Source organism: Mytilus trossulus, chromosome 10 (genome assembly GCF_036588685.1).
Source record: "Mytilus trossulus isolate FHL-02 chromosome 10, PNRI_Mtr1.1.1.hap1, whole genome shotgun sequence".
Classification (NCBI taxonomy): domain Eukaryota; kingdom Metazoa; phylum Mollusca; class Bivalvia; order Mytilida; family Mytilidae; genus Mytilus; species Mytilus trossulus.
Window position 1 is genome coordinate 15,788,051 of NC_086382.1, and position 23,599 is coordinate 15,811,649.

A 23,599-nucleotide genomic window follows, 5' to 3' on the forward strand; every position below is an offset into this window, starting at 1 on the left:
CCATAGACTTTTCCAACACAGCTGTTATTTTTTTAATATCTCCTCTGAAACTGCGAAAATGATTGTCTGCTCCATCAGTTTGATTTCCAATATAAAGATTTTTGTTCAGGTTGATCAACCAACATGGCTGCCATGTGGTAAAATAAAACACATTGATCAAACAACAACTTTTGCTGATAACTTTAAAACTATAGCAATTACTGACATGGTGAAAATGATCAGAACAACAAATTCTAACTGCCCAGAAAATCTGTCAACCAATTTTGGAGTTATTTGTCAAATTGGTTTCATATATGTTTATTTTTATCCTTACAGTGTATATTAAATGTTTTGGTTGAGGTAAATTTCTGCAGATATTTTCAAGTTTGTTTGGGACATTTTGTCAGAAGGGATCCATTAGTAGTTTCATGTTGGAAACTATCAGACCAATCTATTTGATGTTTGAGGGTTTAACTGTCCCCCTAATCGATTGATGGTTTCTTTCTGAGATCCTTTAGGCAGCAACCATTTGATTTACTGGGGGAGGGGGGGGGGGGTTTGGGTTTTTTTTCTGGACAATTTTTTTTTTTTGCCAATCTATATTTTTCGCGACAAGCCGAAAACATTTTTTTTCTTTCAATTTTAGCATTACATATAGGGGCAGCTGAAGGTGAAACAAACAATTTTTTTTTCTCCAAAAACTAAAAACTGGAAACAAACTTTATTTTCCAAAAAAAAACATTAGCCCCCCCCCCCCCCTCCCCCGAAAATCAAATCGTTGCTGCCTTATTGTATTTTTCAGCTTTCCTCTTCTTCTTTCATACACAGTTCAGACCATTATCTGGTGTATTTTTGAACTGAGAACTCTACCAGGACAGCTGGACATTGAGCAGTATTGTTTTGGAATATGTTAAACATGTCCGAACTGGTTTCCTGTTCATTGCCATGGCATCTGTCCCGTGCCTGGGTGACTCTTTAATGGCTTTTATTATATCTTATGTATAATTTCCCAATTTTATACATCGAGGACAATTGAATCCAGTGAGTGGGTGTGGTAGTGTTTTATTGCATAGTATCAAGGATTTGTATAGTATTTATATTTTTTTTTGAGGGCGGTTAACTTTTTGGAAGTAATTACTGGTGGGACTTGTTTCTAGCAAACGGCTTACGCCGTTAGCCGTCGGCAAACCGGCATGACACTTGTTTGTAAAAATATTTTGCACTGCGCATGCCCGGCTTACGCCGCTCGAGCCGGTTTGATTTGACCGGCTAGGCGGCGAAAAACATGGCCGACTGTTGTTAGAACCGAATTTGTGCATTTAAAACTATTATAAATCATCGCGAAGTAGCCAAAATGCGCTAAAACGGCATAAAACCTAACTAAACAAACTAACATGTGTATTTTTATGCTGTACTAGAATTTCCGAGGTTTCAGGGAAGATAAGTATTTGTTCATAATTGAGCTTACTTTAATAAAATATTTCGTTTTTCGTAACTCATTGTAGTCACCCTTTATAAATAAATTATTTATTGTTATTATTATTATCATATTTATCCTGTTGTTAATTGTTAATAAGTTATCAACGTATATCAATGCTTTCTCGCTCTTGAGAACGCTTTTGTTAAAAGAAGGACGAAAGATGCCAAAGGGACAGTCAAACTCATAAATCTAAAACAAACTGACAACGCCATGGTTAAAATGAAACAGACAAACAGAAAAACAATAGTACACATGACACAACATAGAAAACTACAGAAAAAACAACACGAACCCCACCAAAAACTAGGGTTAAGTTGCGAACGTTTAATAAAAATATCACAATTCAGTCTGTGAGAGATATAGTTGCAATTTTCCTTCTTCATCGTCCTCAAACAGCTGGAATAGGCCATTACTTATTATAGCTGGTAGTAATGGTCCTTGGGCAGCCATGTTAGATTTGCCGGTATATAAGCCGTTCCACTTGTTTCTCGCACAAATAGGCGTACGCCGTTCACATGACCGGCGCATGACCGGCGCATGACCGGCTTACTAGAAACAAGTGCACCCACTGTCACGGCCTGGCTGGGGAACTTGGCAGGCAAATGCTCACACTAAATCTGTGTTAAGTGTCATCATTTACACTACTCATGTATGACAGACTACGGGAATAGCTCTGGTAGCATGGATGGAGGCGATTACATATGGACAAATAAAACACATCAGCTTCCATTTCTACATTTTAATCAGATAAAGATGACGTCACAAACATAAATACAAAATACTGACAAATGGGGAACAACTCTCTCTAAGTTCAGTTTTTTTGTGATTTTACTTTTTCATACCTGCCAACTCACCATTTGCGGGGGATTTCCCCCATGGAGGCCACCAAATTGAAATTTTGAAAGAGCAATTTTGTCCACAATTTTAAACAAAACAACTAATTTACAATGACTTTAAGCTGGTAAAAGTATGAAGAAGCCAAAAAAAACAGCATTAAAATGTATTTGAAGGCCCCCTTGAAGGTTTTTTTAGGACTAAGACAGCCATCTTGCATGCAAAACCCTCATGGGCATTTTGAAAAGTTGGCAGGTATGCTTTTTACAAAACAGAAACATAATCTGACCAAACATACTGATATATAACACATGGTGGTACTCCTGGTGGTACTCCTTATGTATAAACAAGTTTAAGTAACATACTTAAGCAAGCATTTTATATGTGCTTGTATGATAATTTTTAGCTCACCGGGCCCGAAGGGCCATTTAGCTTTTCTCATCACTTGGCGTCCGTCGTCTGTCGTTAACTTTTACAAAAATCTTCTCTGAAACTACTGGGCCAAATTAAACCAAACTTGGCCACAATCATCATTGATGTATCTAGTTTAAAATTTGTGTTTTGTTACCCAGCCAACCAACCAAGATGGCCGCCATGGCTAAAAATATAACATAGGGGTAAAATGCAGTTTTTGGCTTATAACTCAAAAACCAAAGCATTTAGAGCAAATCTGACATGGGGTAAAATTGTTTATCTGGTCAAGATCTATCTGCCCTGAAATTTTAAGATGAATCAGACAACCCATTGTTGGGTTGCTGCCCCTAAATTGGTAATTTTACGGAAATTTTACTGTTTTTGGTTATTATCTTGAATATTATTATAGATGGAGATAAACTGTAAACAGCAATAATGTTCAGCAAAGTAAGATTTACAAATAAGTCAACATGACCAAAATGGTCAGTTGACCCCTTTAGGAGTTATTGCTCTTTATAGTCAATTTTTGACCTTTTTTCGCAAATCTCCATGATCTTTTACAAAAATCTTCTCCTCTGAAACTGCTGGGCCAAATTAATCCAAACTTGGCCACAATTATCATTGATGTATCTAGTTTAAAATTTGTGTTTTGTTACCTGGCCAACCAACCAAGATGGCGCCATGGCTAAAATAGAACATAGGGGTAAAATGCAGTTTTTGGCTTATAAATCTGGCAGGGTAAAATTGTTTATCTGGTCAAGATCTTTCTGCCCTGAAATTTTTAGATGAATCGGACAACTCGTTGTTAGGTTGCTGCCCCTAAATTGGTAATTTTAAGGAAATTTTGCTGTTTTGGGTTATTATCCTTAATATTTTTATAGATAGAGATAAACTGTAAACAGCAATAATGTACAGCAATTTAAGACTCAAAAATAAGTCAAAATGACCAAAATGGTCAATTGACCCCCCTAAGAAGTTATTGTCCTTTATAATCAATTTTTAACAATTTTCATAAAATTTGTAAATTTTTACTAACATTTTCCACTGAAACTACACAGACAAGTTCATTATAGATAGAGATAATTGTAACCAGCAAGAATGTTCAGTAAAGTAAGATGTACCAACACATCACAATCACCTAAAGTCTAAACACAATTTTGTCATGAACATTACTGTCTGCTCCCTTTGTTTAATTCACATATATCAAGGTGAGCGACACAGGCTCTTTAGAGCCTCTAGTTTGTTGGTCTTGTTTCAAAGAAGAGAAAATTAAAAAGGACTGACGTGACAAAAAAAAAAGGACAAACAAACGAGGATCACTAAGTGACTGTTACTGTGTCTTTACACCAGGTGAGCATAGTTCAGTTCAGTTTCTTGTATATTCCTCCATTAAATGTGGAGCACTACCCAAAGGGTATAGTTTGAGCAACTATTTACACCTTAAAACATAGGGAAACAATAAATTAAATTATATACATAAAAATAAAACAGCGATTATGTCCCCTGATTTCAGCTCTTCAATGTCGTCATAACAACTTCAAACAAGATGGCTGACTTTCCGTGACTTGCCATCGTAATATTTTTAAATTAGACCTTCCTTGTTATTTTATAGTATCAGCGGATGACTCTTTTACTTTTTTGGGGAAGGCTTTGATTCTTTTATGCAGATTGAATATTTAGTTCGCTCGAAAGCCACCGAAGATAACATGATCAAATTAAAATGAGTCGATGAACTTTGAAACACTCTCAAAAACCAAGGCAACATCCAAAAATCTAGTGATAGTATATTCCAACGACAATTATTGGTAACAAATCAAATCAACATATCGTAAATAACCAAATAAAAAAGCAGATAAACAAGAAAAACAAACACTATATTTAAAAAGGAAAATCCCAAGTATACATTGGAATGCTAGTCAATTCGTTCCAAGTCTTCTTCTTCTTCCGAATACGGGAGTAGACTCCTAGGTAGGAGTGTAAAACTTCCCGGAACTTGTGTGCTATGTACATATGGACTTAATTTAAAAATAATATGACAAAGAAAAATCGTTATCAATAACATATATATACATTATGTACAGTGGCTTTAAAGTTTAATAAGTTGCTGTGGATCCTTCAAGTGTTAGAGTGGATATGCCACTTTTGAAGGATTCCAGGGTGTCAGACATACCTATTGCTTCAGGTAGTGAGTTCCAGTCCGAAATAGTGCGAGGATAAAATGAAAATTTATAGAAATCTTTATTTGTGGATATTTGCCTAAATTTATGTTTCCCCCTAGTGCGTCTATCAGAAATTGTTAAGTTGTCCATAGGAACTTCTACTAACCCCCAATTTATTTTATACAGCATAGTTAATCTAGCCTTTTTCCTTCTTAATTCTAAATTTTCCCATTCCAATGATTTTATTAAATTTGAAACTGCTCCAGGTGATCTGTCTTTATAATCATTGAAGACAAACCTGGCTGCCTTACGCTGTACCTGCTCAACCTGAGTGATGTGTTGTTTTTTGTACGGATCCCAGACAGGGGAAGAGTATTCGACGACCGGACGGACAAGTGATGTGTACGTAAGGTTTTTAACCTTACGTGTGCAGTTTTTTAAGTTCCTACGAAGAAAACCTAAGGTTTTATTTGCCTTACAAGTAATATATTGTTAATATGCGTTCCCCAATCAAGATCATGGCTTATAGTTACGCCTAAATATTTACTGTCTTTTACTGCTTCTAAAATATGATTATGTAATATATAATCAAAAGTGGAAGGTTTACTTTTTTTAGAAATATGAATTACATAACACTTCTCAGGATTAAAATTCATTTGCCAATCCTCTTCCCATTTTACTAAACTAGACAAATCTTTTTGAAGTAATTGTGCATCAGAACTATTATTTACATTTCTATATAATAAACAGTCATCTGCAAAAAGTCTTGCATTGCAAGTTACATGTTCGGGTAGGTCATTTATAAAGAGTAAAAATAATGTTGGGCCTAAAACTGTTCCCTGAGGGACACCAGAATCAACTGCTAATTTTGAAGATTTTACACCGTTTAGTAGTACTTGCTGTTGCCTGTCAGCTAAAAAGTCATTTATCCAATTTAAATTTTGATTTCTAATACCATAAAATTCTAATTTCTGGGCTAATCTTTTATGGGGGACTTTATCGAAAGCTTTGGAAAAATCTAAAGTCCGATTCGTTCCAAGCCAGTTCGTTCCAGATTAGGACAATTCGTACCTTGTCAATTGTCAATTCGTCCCAACTGATTTGGTTTATTATTAATCAGACTTAGCAATTTGTTCTAACTGATTTATATCATTATTAATCAGACTTAACAATTTGTTCCAACTTTTTTTTTATAATGTAGACTATATATTTTACACTAGTAATTTTGGGGCCCTTTATAGCTTGTTTTTCGGTGTGAGCCAAGGCTCCGTGTTGAAGGCCGTACTTTAACCTATAATGGTTTAATTTTTAAATTGTTATTTGGATGGAGAGTTGTCTCATTGGCACTCACACCACATCTTCCTATATCTATATGTCCGTATATCACTATATTTGTGTAAATCAACCTACAGTGCATGGCAAAAATCAGCAAAACAATGACACCAAAACACGAAGATTCCATGATGGAATATAAAAATAATATATGAAATTAGGAATCTTTTATAACATCTATGTTTCAAATTCTTTTTTCATTGGTTTTTTAAGAAGTTGACCTATCAAAAATATGTATTATAATTCCACACCTCCAAGGCATTTTTTTGTTTTTTTATCTTTCTTTGAAGTTACTTTTTGTCGGTTTCGTACAGGAAACTGATCATGAGTAGAATATATCTTTAAATTAAATTTCCTCCCAATAAATAAACCATAGATTTTTTTTAGATAAGTATGTATATACATTTTATATAAGTACAGCCTAAAAAATTAAACTAATAAGGCTATTAAAATGGTTAATATTGTTTAATATTGTTCTTGAATAAGTTGGAACGAACTGACCAGTTTTTGAAAAAAATGGAACGAATTGACCAAGCAACTTGGGATGAATTTGTTGGGACGAATTGGAGTTGGAACGAATCATCCAGATACCATACAAAACATTGAAAACATTACCTATTACTGAATACTGTAAGATTGAAAGCAAGACCTAGAATTCAAGCCAAGGTCCAGCTGATAGCTTTCGGGTCGATCTGGCCCATATGTAAAGTCGATCCGTCCCCAATAAAAAATATATATTAATAAGGAATAAAGATAAATACATATATTTTTGAATTGTAATTCATAAATGTTTATGATTTTTATTGTAAAAGGTGTACGGTAAATAAAAAAAAATACTTTGAAAATATTTCCTTTAGATGAATATATAAAACAACCAGGTTGATTATGATTTTATTACAAGTTTTCAAGATAATTGGGTGTAATTATATTATAACGTATAAAAAAGAATTCAGACATATATCAGCATTAATCAGCAGTAATTAGCATTTTCTTTCAATTGATTGTGATCCTAATGACAAGTCTTTCATCTTGTTTAATAACAAATAGTTACACATGTCAACGGTACAAGCCGATCCTCAAGCTGATACATACAAACTATCTTTTAAGTTCTTAAAATTTCTCAGTGAATATGTGCATTCAGTGTCATTGTTTTGTTATTTTCTTGCAAAAAGAATAATTGATACTCATATGACGTGGTTTTTTTTACACACAACTATTCAAAATATTGTCTATAAATTAAGACCTTGTTGATAGCGTAACTTTAATTATTCAGCATTTGATTGAATTAAGTGATTACGAGTGACATTACCTTAGTTCACAATCATCAGACAATTCTAGTGTTGAATAAACAAACAAATTATAGACTAATGATTTGATTAAACACGTCATTATGATGAGTTAAATTTTATAGGTTCCATTGAACTGTAAATATTTATTTTATAGCTATTCTGTGTGTGAACTAAATGAAATAAAAATCGCCATGCCATTCAAAGTCAAAGTTATCATGGATTATAACTTCATATTTTAAAAATTAAAAATGTAGAAATCAGACACAAAAGCACTCATTTTCGTATCGATTTACAATAGTTCTTTAACTTGTAATCCTTCATCGGACACTTTTTTCAAATTTCATTTATACTGTTTAAAATTGTCACAAATTCCTCCAAAATCAATATAGTTTATATTCATATTTTATTATGGGGCGGGATCGACTTTGGCCGGATCGACTTTGACCAGATCAACTTTGGGCCGGATTGACTTGGGGACGAATCAGTTTGGGGCCGGAACTACCGGATACCCAGCTGACGTATAACTGTAGTAGAAAAATAGAGTCACAGAGAAAATAAAGTAATGATGTCCATATATATATTTCAATGTTTTGTTTTATTACTCTGCTTGCAATGGTTTTTGAACCATGGGATCAGTTTAACATGAAGTTTTAATTTAACAATATGAGAAAGTTTCATGGGTCATTCTGCCACACCTGTTTATGAGGATTGAATTTCATGTTTCATTTACACAATTTAAAAAAAAATTAAAACAAGACATTCAGAATTATGCATTATGATAACATTTGCCCGGATTCATGTTCTCCTTGTTCGTCCTAATACCTGTTTGCCCACAGTCCATTCGCCCTATTTCTATTTTTTTGCATTGTTGTTTAATCAAATGTTTAATTGCAAATGTCGATTTTATAAGCTTATTAGAGCTTGTGTTACTTTAATTTGCTTACTATGTTTCGACAGTAAATAAAACTTTAATTTGATTTGATTTAATTGCAGAAAGTTCAATATTTGAACAAAGTTTGTTAAAAAAAAATTCGCCAAATATTTGTATTGCTGCACCCAAACAATTAATTTCCTTTGATCTGCATAATAGAATACGGGAATGACAATGTATTTATGACTATATTTTTTAACAATTTTGAAAAGTCTAGTCAGTCAATTTATCCAGTATAATAATAAATGAACGTCTGAATCCTTTTTGCTTTAAAATTTGTACCTGATTGTTTTTTTACTCAATCCAAGCTGACTAGTTTTTCAACATTATTACTAATCCAGGACAATTATGATTATTAAAACAATCGGTGAGCAATATTATTATAGGAACAATTAATTGCTCCAAAACAAGCCATTAACTTTAAAAATTTTCCATAAAATTGAGAATGGAAATGGGGAATGTGTCAAAGAGACAACAACCGGACCGTAGAAAAAAAAACCAGCAACAGAAGGTCACCAACAGGTCTTCAATGGAGCAAGAAATTCTTGCACCGGGAGGCGTCCTTCAGCTGGCCTCCATAACAAATATATATACTAGTTCAGTGATAATGAACGCCATACTAATTTCCAAATGTATTTTCATGAATTTCAAGAATTTATACCATATAAATTTCTGTGAAAATTTATTGAACTTTAATAACCATAATCTCTTAAGTGTACTATTAATATTTTTTGATAAAAGTAAGCAGAACGAATCTAGGGCAAACAGATCTAAAACTAGGTTATTAAATACGATAAATATGATAAAATTGTTTCCTTATCATATCTTTTTAATATGGTAATTGCATTCAGCGCTTGAGGAACTATTAAAATGTTTAATCGATGGTACTTTTATTTTGCAGAAAATATTTTAAAAAGATGGCAGCATATAAGTTTACTTCTCACAGACAACTCAGAGGTCTGCTAAATGATGCAGAAGTTAAACAGAAAAAAGATATTGCACAATTTGCTGGGGGACATTTGAATGAATCTCTATTATATAAGCCTCCTTCTGAGTGGGCTAGTGCAAAATGGACAGCTGGCAAAGATACCACAAGTTCTAGTCCAAGGTCAGCTGTTTCTAGAGAAACAAATCACACTGAGGGAAAGAAAATGAAGAATGTTTTAAATGTTCTTTATGACTTTAGTGTGGGTACCTCAGGAAGTCTTCCAATACCTAGCAAAAAGTCCTCACCAAACAAAAAAGAGTACAAAAAAGAATATCATGACTCTAGACCTGTTTCTACGAGGAAGGATATAAGTCCTGTATCTCGTAAATCTATTTATAGTGAATTAAATGATGGTGTGCTAGTGGAAGAGCTTAAAGCAGAAGAGATGATGTTACCCTATCCTGTTATAGCTCCACTTACGAAGAAAAGTCCTCCTCCTGCAGACTATGATGTAATGGAAGAGTTAACAGAGAGACTTGATAATGATGGATATCTGACATTTAGACATACGTTTTTACCTACACACCACACAGGTGTGACAAAGAAAGATCAGTTTCAGAAAATGAAACAGTTTGAAAGTGGTGTGTTAAGGAAACAGGATTCATCTGAGCAGAATGTGTTGACTGGAGTGAAAGCAGTGGAGCATCTAGAAAAAAAGTTAAAACTGGTATATATATTCTTTATATACTTTAATATATTAGGGTTTATAACATGCATTATTATAATAGAAAAATGTTGTTATTTCAACATGAATTAATACATTGTAAAACAACAAGTTGCCATATATAATTGTCTTTACAACTCTTCGAAACATCAACCCAACAATGATAGATCTGTAAATTTGCTTTCGCAAATTTTTTTGTTCTTCCCTTGCCAGGATTCGAACCCATGCTACTGAGATATCTTAGCACCAAATCGCCTGCACTGTAGCCGTCCCAATAGACCACACGACCACCTGGGCTTCATAATAAAGCTTTCGGTGGCCGTGTGTTACCTTTCCTCATCAGTTTTAATCTTAAGCGTCGTACTACAGTACATCATATATAAGGCATGGAGATGTTATTGTTACAGATCAGCTCAATTGTCTATAGTAAAGGATCCTACAAATTAATGCAAGATACAGTCACAGATAATTGTATAACATTTCACAAGGTTAGAAATGCTTGCCTAAGTTTTAATTTAATTGACATTTTTTACTTCCCTGTTAAGCTGAATGATATCTTGGTTTTAATTTAAATGGTTCATATTGCTTTTGTGTATTACTAACTTACTAAGATAGAAATAGGAATTATGTCTCCTTTTAAAGTTTTATTCTTAAATAAGATATGAGGAATAGCATTTTATGTAACTCACAAGATTTTTTTTCTTATATTTTTCAGGAATTAGACAATTTAAATATATTTGATACAGGACCTAATTTTCATAAATTACAAGTGTATAGTAATATATATGAAGATCTCTTGCTAGAATCGGCTACCTTTGCTTATGTTCTGAGATGTATTAAGGTAAGTAAATATATTTTCTGATCTTAAAATATATATCATCAATAAATTTATGTACTGTGGATTCACTATTATTCATTGGGTACCAGTTTTCGTGGATTTCGTTGGTACAGGTGAATCACGAAATTAAATGTTCAATGAATGATAAATTTTCTATAGGCTTATATTCAGACAGGGTTGGCAAAGTATTACCCACCCGGGAATTCTGGGCAATACTCCCAGAAATTGGAATACTGGGCATTACTGGGCAATATGATTTTTTAAGCTTATTTTAACACAAAATAGTAAAGTTTTGATGAAGTTTCATAGTATTAAAGCTTAATATATACTTTTTATACAGATAACCATTGACAGTCATTTCTAAAGTATGAAAAAAAACTATTACATTCCCTTCTATATATGTAGACAGAATACAAGATTTGCACATTTCAGGAAACCTTGTTAAACCTTGTTAATTAATATTAATTTATACTTGAAAAAAATATCTATTGCAATGTTATACATTCATATTGCTAAATAAACACCCTAAGAGTCATGCCATTAACACTTATAGAATTGAAAGGGCTGATTATTGTTACATAAACAAATATCTGCATTCTAATCTGAATAATTACTTTCTAAATTAGTGACAGTACAAAGACATAATTTAAATGTAATTTTTCTTACATGCAATTGTTATTTCTTAATAGGAGTTATATTTATTTTAAAAAATAATATTTGCTCTATATTTACAGTTTTAAAGCAATCATGGTTATATAAATCTTAATTGTATAACATTTGTGTTTGATCACTGAAAACTATATAAAATTCAGACCAGTATTTTATATTTCCCAGTATTGCCCAGTATTACCCACTAAAACCAAGTAAAACCCGGGTTTTCCCAGTATTTCCCACTGGGCTGGGCAATACTCACAAAACCCGGGTTTGTGCCAACCCTGTATTAAGACTTCAGCAAAACCACGAAATTAAATATCCGCGAATATGCAAGTTTTCCCTTATCCACGAAAATTGGTAACCACGAAAATAAATGAATCCACAGTATGAGGTAAACATCAAGGAGTCGAAGTATGTAACACGTATACTGTGGATTTATTTATTTTCGTGGGTACCAATTTTTTGGAATTAGAGAAAACTTGATAGTTTAGGACATTCATTCTCATGGTTTTGCTCATGTTTGCATACAAGCCCTTTGGAAAAAGTGTTATTCGTTGAACATCTAAATTAGTGGTTCACCTGTACCCACGAAATCCAACAAAATTGGTATCCAAAGAATAACAAAGAATCCACAGTAATACTACTTTTAAAGGAAAAAGACGATATATGTTTAGTTACATGTTACATGTAGCACTATTATTTTTAAAAATATACAGTAAATACAGGAAGATGAGGAACCACAAAAATGGTTAGCTGAGATGTTTTAAATTTAGAAAAACAATGTAGTAATTTATCTTGATGGTTCTACCAAATTGTACAATTAAAAAACAAATTCACATGTGAAAATCAACCCAAATCTAAATGAAAATCTTAATACCACATGATTTCAGACAACATTGACCTGGAAGTTACATGTATAACATCTTAATGATTGTGAAAGAAAAAATGTCTACCATGCATACATGTATATGTTGTTAAGAAGAAAAATATAGAAAATGAAGATGGCCAGTGGCCTAAAAGTCTTGAAAATTGGTTTAATACTACGGTAATGTAATATATGTTCCTACTGGAATTTTCAAAACAATGATATATTTAAAACAATCAGATTAAAATCAAAGATTTGTAAATGTGCAGACAGATTTATCAACCAATCACAACAGCTAAAATCCCTTTTCCATCTGATCAAAAAGATTTTTATAGATGTGTTTCTGTTTTTCAGACAGAATATGACAACTATATTTCTAGACTGTTGGATAAACAAACACCACAAAATAGTAGAATGCTTCGGGATCAAGTCCAGCAGATGACCAGTAGAGGAACATCAAGACCTAAAGACTTAAGTGATGCCAAACAAAAAGTTGTGACTTTGGAGGAAAAAGCCACATTATGCTTGGAAGAAAATGAAAGGTAAGAAATTTTTGTTCTAGGAAAATAAGAGTTGTGATTTCAGAATTCTTAAAAATAAATTAAATAACAACCAAAACAAAAATTCACCAGGCAAGTTCAGAAAGAAAAGTCCTTATTCAAATGGCAAAATTAGAATCTCAAACACATCAAACAAATTGAAAACAACTGTCATATCCCTGCCTTGGTACAGGCATTTCCAAATATAAAAAAAATGTGGATTAATCCTGGTTGTATGGCTAGCAAAATCTCTCACTCGTATAAAAAAAGTTTTTTTTTCATAAATTTTTGACAAGACATAATAAATTTTTTAAAAACTCAAGTTGTATCTTAACTAAGTATATGTGTGTCTCAGTTTTTGTAAAAATCATAATGTCTATTCAATTCCAGGATGATACGTTATTCTTTTAATATGAAAGCACTAACCCCTTCTGACAGGCATAAACATGTTGTATTGAATTGCCATATTGGTTTGTAGATGCACTCAGTAAAAACGTTTGTCATGTTTTTAAATTTGTAATTGGTATCCTTTTGAGAAACATTATAATGATTTATGTAATAACCCAAATAAAGATATATCAAAGGATATCACACTGTTAATTTTCAACAATTCAGATGTGTCTACTGGTATCCATCAGATTTAGTTTCTACATTTCTGATATGGTTCAATGGCAGCTTTATATTTCAACATTTCAGATACAATTCTATAAAACTTCAAATTTTTCTACATTTCAATGATTTCATATGTCATTCTAGGGTAGATTTGAGTTTCTACATTTCAATGATTTCATATGTCATTCTAGGGTAGATTTGAGTTTCTACATTTCAATGATTTCATATGTCATTCTAGGGCAGATTTGAGTTTCTACATTTCAATGATTTCATATGTCATTCTAGGGTAGATTTGAGTTTCTACATTTCAATGATTTCATATGTCATTCTAGGGTAGATTTGAGTTTCTACATTTCAATGATTTCATATGTCATTCTAGGGTAGATTTGAGTTTCTACATTTCAATGATTTCATATGTCATTCTAGGGTAGATTTGAGTTTCTACATTTCAATGATTTCATATGTCATTCTAGGGTAGATTTGAGTTTCTACATTTCCGAAGTGGTTCTTTGACAGTTGTTTGACTGCACTTTTAACTGCTATATCATTGATAATTACAATATTATGTTTTATAGACTAAGAAAGAAGTTAGATGAAGAAAAGATATGGTTAGAAAATGTTTCAGAACTAGGTTAGTGGTTTCTTTATTGTTGATGCACAGTTTGAGTTATGAATAATTTTTACTAGTGCTTCGTTTATTGTTATACTTTTAATACGCCCGTCTTTGAGATGGGACGTATTATGGTATACCTCTGTCCATCCGTCCGTCGTCCACACTTCGAACAATAACTCAAAAACACTTTCACCAATTTCCATGAAACTTAAGTGAATTGTTTATATCTATTGACGTAAGCTCCCTTTCGTTTTTTTTTAATTACAGATTTTAAATTTGGATTTATGGGGCTTTATTCATAAAAAAGGGTTTTTTTTCAACACTTCGGACAATAACTCAAAAAGGCTTTCACCAATGTCCATGAAACTTTGGTGAATTGTTTATATCTATTGATGTAAGCTCCCTTTCAATTTTTATAAATTTCAGATTTTAAGTTTTGAAATTATGGGGCTTTATTCATAAAAAAAGGGGGATTTTTAACACTTCGGACAATAACTCAAAAAGGCTTTCACCAATGTCCATGAAACTTTGTTGATTTGTTTATATCTATTGACATCAATTCAATCCCATCAATTCCATCAATTTTTATATTTCAGATTTTACATTTCTATGTTATGAATTTTTATTGCTTAAAGCATAAAAGACAAGTTAAAAGAGCAACAGGCGTATCATGCGCTAAAGCACAGCCCTTTATTTTATAACCTAAAATGTGGTTAACTGGTTCTTGACTTTTAGCATGGCGGATCCAGCATTTTTAAGGGGGTTCAAACCCCCAAGAACCTCCACCCCTAGATCTGCCACTGTCTAATTCTATTCCTTTTAAGTCTTTTAAATTTACAAACACTGAACATAGAACTATTATGTGGTGATATTGATTTTTTGCTATGATTAAATGGAAATAAAATAGAGGGAAGTGTTAGGGACACATTGGCCATAAAAATCAGAATTTGTGAGTCTGAGGCATATTTTAATAAAAAAAATTAAAAAAAATCTGTCAGCTATTTTAACAAAGTGAATCATTTTTGAGCTGACACTATGTTCAATTAGACATATTTTGATATCCAAATGACTGTTAAGTGACTGAAGCAATAACCTATTATAGAAAACAATTTGAAATGGTTTTATTTCAATTAAAATAAACAATAAAAAAACTTTCTAAATGATTAAAGTATGAAACTGAAATGATTGATGGCATGTTCTATATATTACCTAAAAACAATTGATGTACATTACATTTTGTATGTGGATATGAACAAAAAGTATGTGAAGCTTACATTAATTAGACATTATTCCTAATACACAAGAAAACTAATTTAACAAAATGTAGACATACATGACTGTTATTTATAAATTTACTCTTTTTACTGTACATTAATGATAATTTTTCAGAACCTCGGCCTGCTATTTCCAGTGTATATAAGGAAGAACCACCTCCAGAATTATGTGATGAAATAGAGCATGTTAAATCTCAGATCTTAGAAAAACTTGATGATTTACAGGATTTGCGAACAAAATTAAGAGCTGATTACGTTCCTTTAACTGTGTGCTCTCACCTAGAACAGTGCATTAAAGAAACTGAGGTACAAATGTTCAGCTTTCCTTTAAAGGCTAACGGTTGTGAAATTTAACGTTTATATGATAAAAAGATGTACATAAATTGAGGATGATCATATAATTGTTCTTATATCAAAACATGACAAGTGAAAGGCTGTTTTACAGCGAATCCTATCACAGTTTTCCACAGATTCACCTGCAAGTTACCTGTCCATTTAAACTTTTGTAAGTTCTATTGTCCCATCTAACAAATACAACAGGTATTGTTCTCTGTATAGTTTATTCAATGGGACCTTTAAATTTCTTGCAAGAGAAATCTATCACTCATTGATTAATTTACCTGAACAAAAATTTGAACTGTCAATGATGAAAATACATGTACAAATAAGTGATTATAAAACTGCATGTGATGTTGTATTTATTCAATCAATAACACATTTTCAATTTGTTTGATATAAACACTGATTTAAAAATTAAAAGTTGATTTCTGATCAAATTTCAACATTTTACCTATTAAAATTTGCTACTAAGTACTTTTTAGTCTGTTCACAAATAAAAACTTGAAATGATAATGTTTAAATAAAGGTCTTCATCAATGTATTCTTTATAAATGAAAAACCACGAAAAACATGCAGATTCTTTGAAACATAAATGCATGCAGTAGTTAAAAAAAAATCAGAAATAAACTTTTTTTAATTGAATCAGTGCTTATATTGAACAGATTGAATATATATTATTGATATTGAATAAATATTGTATCACATGCAGGTTACGTGAGTTTATACATGTATTTCAATCAACAAAGAAGATATTTTTTTGGTCAGGCAAATTAATCAATGAGTGATAGATTTCTCCTAGAAGAAATTTAAATTTCCAAGTGAATAAACTACACAGAGAAAAAATAGCTATTGTATTGATTCAATGGGACAGGTAAACTTGCAAAAGTTTGAATACCTTGGTGAAGAGCAGACGACTCTGTGGAAAACTTTGATTTGGTTCGCTATAAAAGATCTAAATTTTTAACAACAGATTTATATCTGAATTTAAATTTCTACTTTCAACGTTCACAATCCAAAACAAAATTGCTAATGAAGCTCATTTTAATTTTGATTCCTAATTGTATAAGGAAGCACTGAATTTTATGAAGTGAAACTATTTCTCCTGAAAATTTAACAAACAAACCAAAAATATTTTTTTGGAAATTAAAAAAAATAAATTCTTGGATATATTTATTTCCATGTTTATTAATTTTCTTTCTAGATTGAAGTTCAAAAGTTGTTAAAACAGAATGAGTATTTAGAGAAGACAATAGGAGATATGGAAAGTGAACTAAAAGATGCTATACAAGATGCTGACACTAGTGAGAGAGATGCTAGGTATGTTATCTCACCTTTATCCAGCAGAAAAGAGTAATCTATCTTCTCTTTATTTAGCAAACAAGAGTAAATTATCTCCCCTGTATCCAGCACTCAAAAGTAGATTATCTCCCCTTTATCCAGCAGAAAAGAGTAAACTATCTTCCCTTTATGGTTACAAGAGCGCAGTTATTTTTCGTAATGCATTTTCATAGGGTACCACTAGTGTTCAGTAATTTTTGTTCTCAAAGAACACATAAACTAGGGAAAAACGAGTAGCAGTTCCTGTTACTAGAAATGCTAGTGTTGCATTACAATAACAAAAACATATAGGGTCATGCAGCTCAAATTGACTGAAAATGCAGTTGAAAAAACTTGTCTACTTTTTTCGCCTGATGAAAAAGGCATATTTTTAATGGCTCAGACCTGCAGAATTGGTATTTTCTATACTTTGTAAAATGTGAATATGATTTTGGCCAATTTTTAAACCTAATTGGATAAGTTTTGATTAAATGTAATTCCAATCCTGTATCAACCAATCAGAAGCTGTATAGGATTCAATTCTGAATACTAACTTGGGGTAAAAAACTTGCCAGTAAAATGTAAACAAATAATTGCGCTCTTGTAACCTTATCCAGCAAACAAGAGTCAATTATCTCCCCTGTATCCAGCACACAAAAGTAAATTACCTCCCCTTTATTTTGAATTCTGAGAGCCAAGTGTATGTTTACCCTTCCTTTAAAATGCTGGGGAAAATAACCCTATCTGCAGAACTTAGGTTAATTGCCATGATAGTATTCACAGTGCTGATATTTGTGTGCTAGTCAGATCCAAAATACATCAAGGAAACAAATATGCCTATTATCTCCCCTTTATTCAGAAGCTGATATTAACCAAAGAGCTTCAAGATAATTTTTCTATTACAGTCCAACCAATCTATTTAAAACCAGACCAAATTTGCTCTATGATGCTTACATTGAATATTTGATTACACACTTTTTGTGTCAGATGCAGATCATCTAAAAAAATCAGTTAAAACACAATTCTTTGGTTATAAGATAACATTTAATTGCAATTTACTTTTTTACAAATACATGTTTACTGAGCCAGTAAACCTTAGAATGTGTCTATTTGAGGGAGATTTTGTCACCTTTAACTGTGAAAAGTTATTACATTTTGAAATGGAAAGAATCAGGAAAGATAAAATGATGTTAATTAAAAAAAATGATTTCTAAATTTTAAATAGTAAGTCAAAAAGATTCATTTTTAAATTGTCATGTTTTAACAAGGGACAAAAAGAAAAAAAGATGAAGACTTTGAATATAATGCTATTGACGGACAGACTGAGTCAACTACATCAAATATAGTATGGGATGTTCTCCTCTTGAAGGCTTTACCTTGACCTATATTTGCATTTATCCACTTATTTGAACTCTGTTGGATTTTCACATCTCATTTTTATATGCTTTTTAAAAATATTATGTGTTAACTCTTAGGACCCCTGATCATCACTTTACTTTTTATTGACTTTATTATAGGCGTATTTGGAGGAAAGTTAATTCAAGACGAGGTTTGCCAGGATCAACTGGGGAAGAAGATGACGATGATGATGATGAAAGTAAATGGAACTGGTATATCTCATAAACAATAAAGGCATGGAACCAGTCTGTGATAAAACTGTGATAATCTCTAATCTCTGAATAATCTCTAATCTATGGAATGATAGACAAAATGTATGTTAGAGAGTGTTTAACAGAGTATGGAAAAATAAGTATCTAACAGAATTTGTGTATTGCATGTGAGGTGTTGTACCAATTCTGTTTTGCATGAAGAAAGTTCTCTAACTATTGATTTTTCAGAATCAACCAGAAAAGGTGTTCAGGTGATATACAAAGTTATAACAAGGTGCTACAAAAGTGTGTGTACATTATTATGTCACATAGTGCAAAAATTAAATTAAATTTTGTTGCATCCTCTGCAAATTTTTAAGGGATTTTTTTCTCAAATCAATAATAAAAAAAAATCTTGGAAACATGATAGTATATTGTTAAAGATGAAATAGTTAAATTTTGAAATGACAAATATGGATTTTGAACAAAAAATGAAGGTTATTCAGTATGTTTGTTGAATTATTACCTCAACACAAAATTGTATATCTTACCAAAAACACTTAATGTAAAACTTTACTTCACCAAGACCGACTTGTCTATACAATATAAGATAATTAAGAAGTTAATTCTATGTATGTAAGAATGCTAGTTGTAGGGGTGTTTTTTTTTACAATGTGTGTGGTGTTTCTGTGCTAGAGAGAGAGAAAGTTTTTTTATGTTTGATTGTGCAGAATAGCTTGTATGATGTAAGAAAAACAGTGAACTAATATGTGTTTGTTGCTAAAATATGAAATAAAAAGTTGTTTTACTGTATGGTTTATTTATCATTTAATGTTATTCTTTTATCTGAAATTGTAATGAGGAATGATGAAAAGTTGTTTAATGTCCAGCAAGAAATCTTGAAACCATATATAGGACAAGCCTTCAACAATGAGAAAAATCTATATTATAAAGTTGGCTCAGTCTGATAAATGATCTGAATATAGCCCACGTTTTTTGCTAAACAAACTAACTGATTCAGTTTAAAACATAAGAAATTATATACTGTAAACTGAATAAAGATAGACAATACTATCAGGTTTAAACAAAAGGAAAATACCAGTTAAAAACATTTACATAGAAAGGTGTTTAGGAAGAGCAAACAAATATGTCATTTATCCAATTCATAAATGAGGTCTATAAATTCTTATTTACTGAACGATTTTCTTTGAAAAATGTGTGTCTGTTATGTAACAGCTGCTTCTCTGCTAGGCATGCAGCATTTAGGAGTAAGATAAAAGCCTGATCAGCTCTGAGTCAGAAGGATAAGGTTGGGTATTGGGATATATTTTCGGTCAGATTGTTACCTTTTATGAATTAGTATGGTCACAATCTGCTTCAGATTTTCAGTCTAAAAAAAAAGCAGGATTTATATAATATTTTCAGGTTCTTGTCCAAATATGCATGTTATACTTGCCACCTGACATTAAACACCAATCCATATTTTCCTCATGCTGTTAACCCACAGTAATTTACTGGCAATCACACCCAATAATATTGAATCTAAAGAAGCTGTCTACTAGGTTAGTAATGCTCTTAAGGAGGCTTGCGAGTACAAAATTTTCAGCAAAAATTATACATTTGGTTTTTCATTACAAATTTTATTTATTACACTATTAGTTATTACTTAAAATGATATGGTTCAAAAATCAACCAATAAAATCGATTCTGTTTGCCCCCAGGTGACTTAAAATGTTTATATCATTGAAAAAGCTCCAAATTATCTCCCTTTGGTCCAAAAATGCCATTTTTTGGCCTTTAAATTGAAATATCTTTTTTAACACATTGGTGACCTATATTTTTTAATATTGTTTTCAAATAAGCTGTACATAAACTAAATAATTGTAAAATTTCAGCGATTTCTGTTATTAGGTTATTTTTTATTTCGATATTACCTCTATTTCTCCTATTAGTTTAAAATTAACAGAAAAAAAGAATATTAACAAAAATGTATGCTTCTTTGAAAGGCAGATTGTGAGCATAAATGAATGGTGACCCCAATTTTTGTCGAGCCTTCGACTTTAGTCGAAAAAGCGAGACTAAGCGATCCTACATTCCGTCGTCGTCGGTGTCGTCGGCGGCGTCAACAAATATTCACTCTGTGGTTAAAGTTTTTGAAATTTTAATAACTTTCTTAAATTATACTGGATTTCTACCAAACTTGGACAGAAGCTTGTTTATGATCATAAGATAGTATCCAGAAGTAAATTTTGTAAAAATAAAATTCCATTTTTTCCGTATTTTACTTATAAATGGACTTAGTTTTTTCTGCGGGGAAACATTACATTCACTCTGTGGTTAAAGTTTTTAGAATTTTAATTACTTTCTTAAACTATCCTGGGTTTGTACCAAACTTGGACAGAAGCTTGTTTATGATCATACAATAGTATCCAGAAGTAAATTTTGTAAGAATATAAATCCATTTTTTCCGTATTTTACTTTTAAATGGACTTTAGTTTTTCTGCAGTGAAACATTACATTCACTTTGTGGTTAAAGTTTTTAAAATTTTAATAACTTTCTTAAACTATCCTGGGTTTTGCACCAAACTTGGACAGAAGCTTATGTATGATCATAAGATAGTATCCAGAAGTAAACATGTAAATTTTGTAAAAAAATAACTCTATTTTTTCTGTATTTTACTTTTAAATGGACTTATATTTTCTTTCAGTTAACATTATATACAATCTGCAGTTAACTTTTCAAAGTTTTCAAAACATTTATTAGATTCATTAACTATCCTAGATGTTTACCAAACTTGGACAGAAGCTTCTTACAATCATAAGATAGTATCAAGAGGAATATTTTTTTGATTTTTTTTTAGCCTGCAATTTACAGCAAAAGTAGGCGAGACACCGGGTTCCGCGGAACCCTTACAAATTTTTAATTTTATTTTCATTTAAAGTAAAAAATGTATTAGATAAATAGAGAATATCATATGGCTTTTTCAATATCCCATCCGTATCAACCCGAGACACCAATATAAGCCCAAGAGCTCTGCTCGAGGGATTATATTGGTTGAGGGTTGATATGGTGTGTGATATTGAAAAAGCCATATCATATACACTTTATTATATACATATACCTCAAGTAGATGTTTTTTTATGTAACATGACATCATACAGATGAGGAGGTTTGAAATGACGTCATACATATTATAGGTTTGACATGACGTCATACAGATTAGGGATTTGATAAACAAAAGCCTTTGCAACAGTGTCTGCGATCGATGACATGACGTCATACATATTAAAGGTGTGAGAAAGCTTTTGCAACCGTGCTGATATCGATATCATCACAGGTGGCTGATACAGCATGCTTGCCATTGACTGTATAACACATACAATTTATCTGTATTTACTACTAAGTATATAATAAAGTTCATTTATAGACAAATATAGCGAAATCCTATATTAGAAAAAAAAATTGAGGGTTGAATCTATTCACACGAAAGTGTGAAGACCTGAATGCTTTATTTTTTGTATACAGATTCCTGATCATTCCTTAAATCACAACCATTTCACAGATATCTGATATGTTCCTTATGTCGTAACTACAATCCCCTTCTCTTTCACGAATTTGACCTACAGAATAAGAATATTTACCGGATGTGTAACAACATAAGCAAAACAACAGGTGTCACATGTGGAGCAGGATCTGCTTATCCTTCCAGATGACCTGAGATCACACCCAGTTTTTGGTGGAGTTCGTGTTGCTTAGTCTTTAATCTTTTTTTTAAATTGATGTGATAGTTGTAGTAAAGCTTAAAATATATAGGACTAACAGCGCCAACGGTTAGTGAAGAAGACAAGACATTTTAATGTGTTGTGGTTTGGCCCATTTCTCAGATACAAGAGGCAATAGGGTCTAGTTTAATGTCGCTACAAGGCAGCATGCATACCCACAAAGTAGAAAGGGATTAATATAAGTTACAATAGCTTGTTTCCCAATTCACTATAAATAAATATGTTTAAGCTACTAGCTAGTAAATTATGCTGGGTGCATGGAATGATTGTAAGGAGTACATGTTTGTCTGCCAGGTGTCATCTGACCTGACCTCTTTCGTGGTTAATTGAACAATGGATAGTTTAAAAACTCCGTGGAAAATTGATAAAGCATTATCAAAACCTCAAACACATCAAACGAATGGATGACAACTGTTGGGTCCTTGGTACAGGTATTTTCTTATGTAGAAAACGGTAGATTAAACCTGGTTTTATATCTAGCTAAACCTCTCGCTTGTATGACAGTCGCATCATATTTGATTACTATTGACAACGATGTATGAACAAAAATGTACAGCGGTCAACATTGTATTATAATCTCTGTGAAGGAGGATAACCGTGTTTAAAGGTCAGCAAAATTAAATTAGACTTTAAAAGTGGTATATACTACTTCTATGCTAAGCACGCTGTTAAAAGAAACAACAAAGACTGGTCGGATTATGATCAAAATATGTAGTGTCATCTATGAACTGCTGACCCTGTGAACTAGCATGTTAGAGCAAACATTGATATACAGATATGAATACTGATGATTGAAAGTAAGTACGTCTAATGTCCTGTGAACATTTAAAGGTATACATGGTTGTTTGACGGATTTTTAATACTAATAAATATTTTTTATTCGAATTCAGAGGACTGAAAAAATGGCGTTATATCATAAATATTATATATACTTTTATCATCGAACAATTTAGTTGAATTCCGACAAGCATCGTGTTTTTTTTAAATTGATACTGATGAAAAAATGCTAGCAGGGTCTTATTTGGAATTTTTGAGAGGGAGAAGTGATCAATTTCATTGAGAAGTGAGATTCCATTACAGTTTCGGTTACAAATATCCAAATTGTT

At 31.8% G+C, this 23,599-nt stretch overlaps 1 protein-coding gene across 2 annotated transcripts; it reads left to right on the forward strand.

Moving 5' to 3' along the window:
* The first annotated feature begins 4,228 nt into the window (after positions 1 to 4,228).
* On the forward strand, positions 4,229 to 19,523 carry LOC134686931 (uncharacterized). 2 transcript variants are annotated; one of them, XM_063546777.1, is made up of 8 exons: positions 4,229 to 4,280; positions 9,320 to 10,073; positions 10,786 to 10,911; positions 12,782 to 12,969; positions 14,154 to 14,209; positions 15,581 to 15,771; positions 17,006 to 17,121; positions 18,639 to 19,523. In XM_063546777.1, exons 2-8 carry the CDS (start codon positions 9,336 to 9,338, stop codon positions 18,742 to 18,744), a joined length of 1,521 nt encoding a protein of 506 aa, XP_063402847.1. In that variant the 5' UTR covers positions 4,229 to 4,280; positions 9,320 to 9,335; the 3' UTR covers positions 18,745 to 19,523. The 2 variants fall into 2 exon arrangements, with proteins under 2 accessions (XP_063402847.1, XP_063402848.1); XM_063546778.1 differs by having other exon boundaries at positions 4,238 to 4,512.
* The last annotated feature ends 4,076 nt before the right edge of the window (positions 19,524 to 23,599 follow it).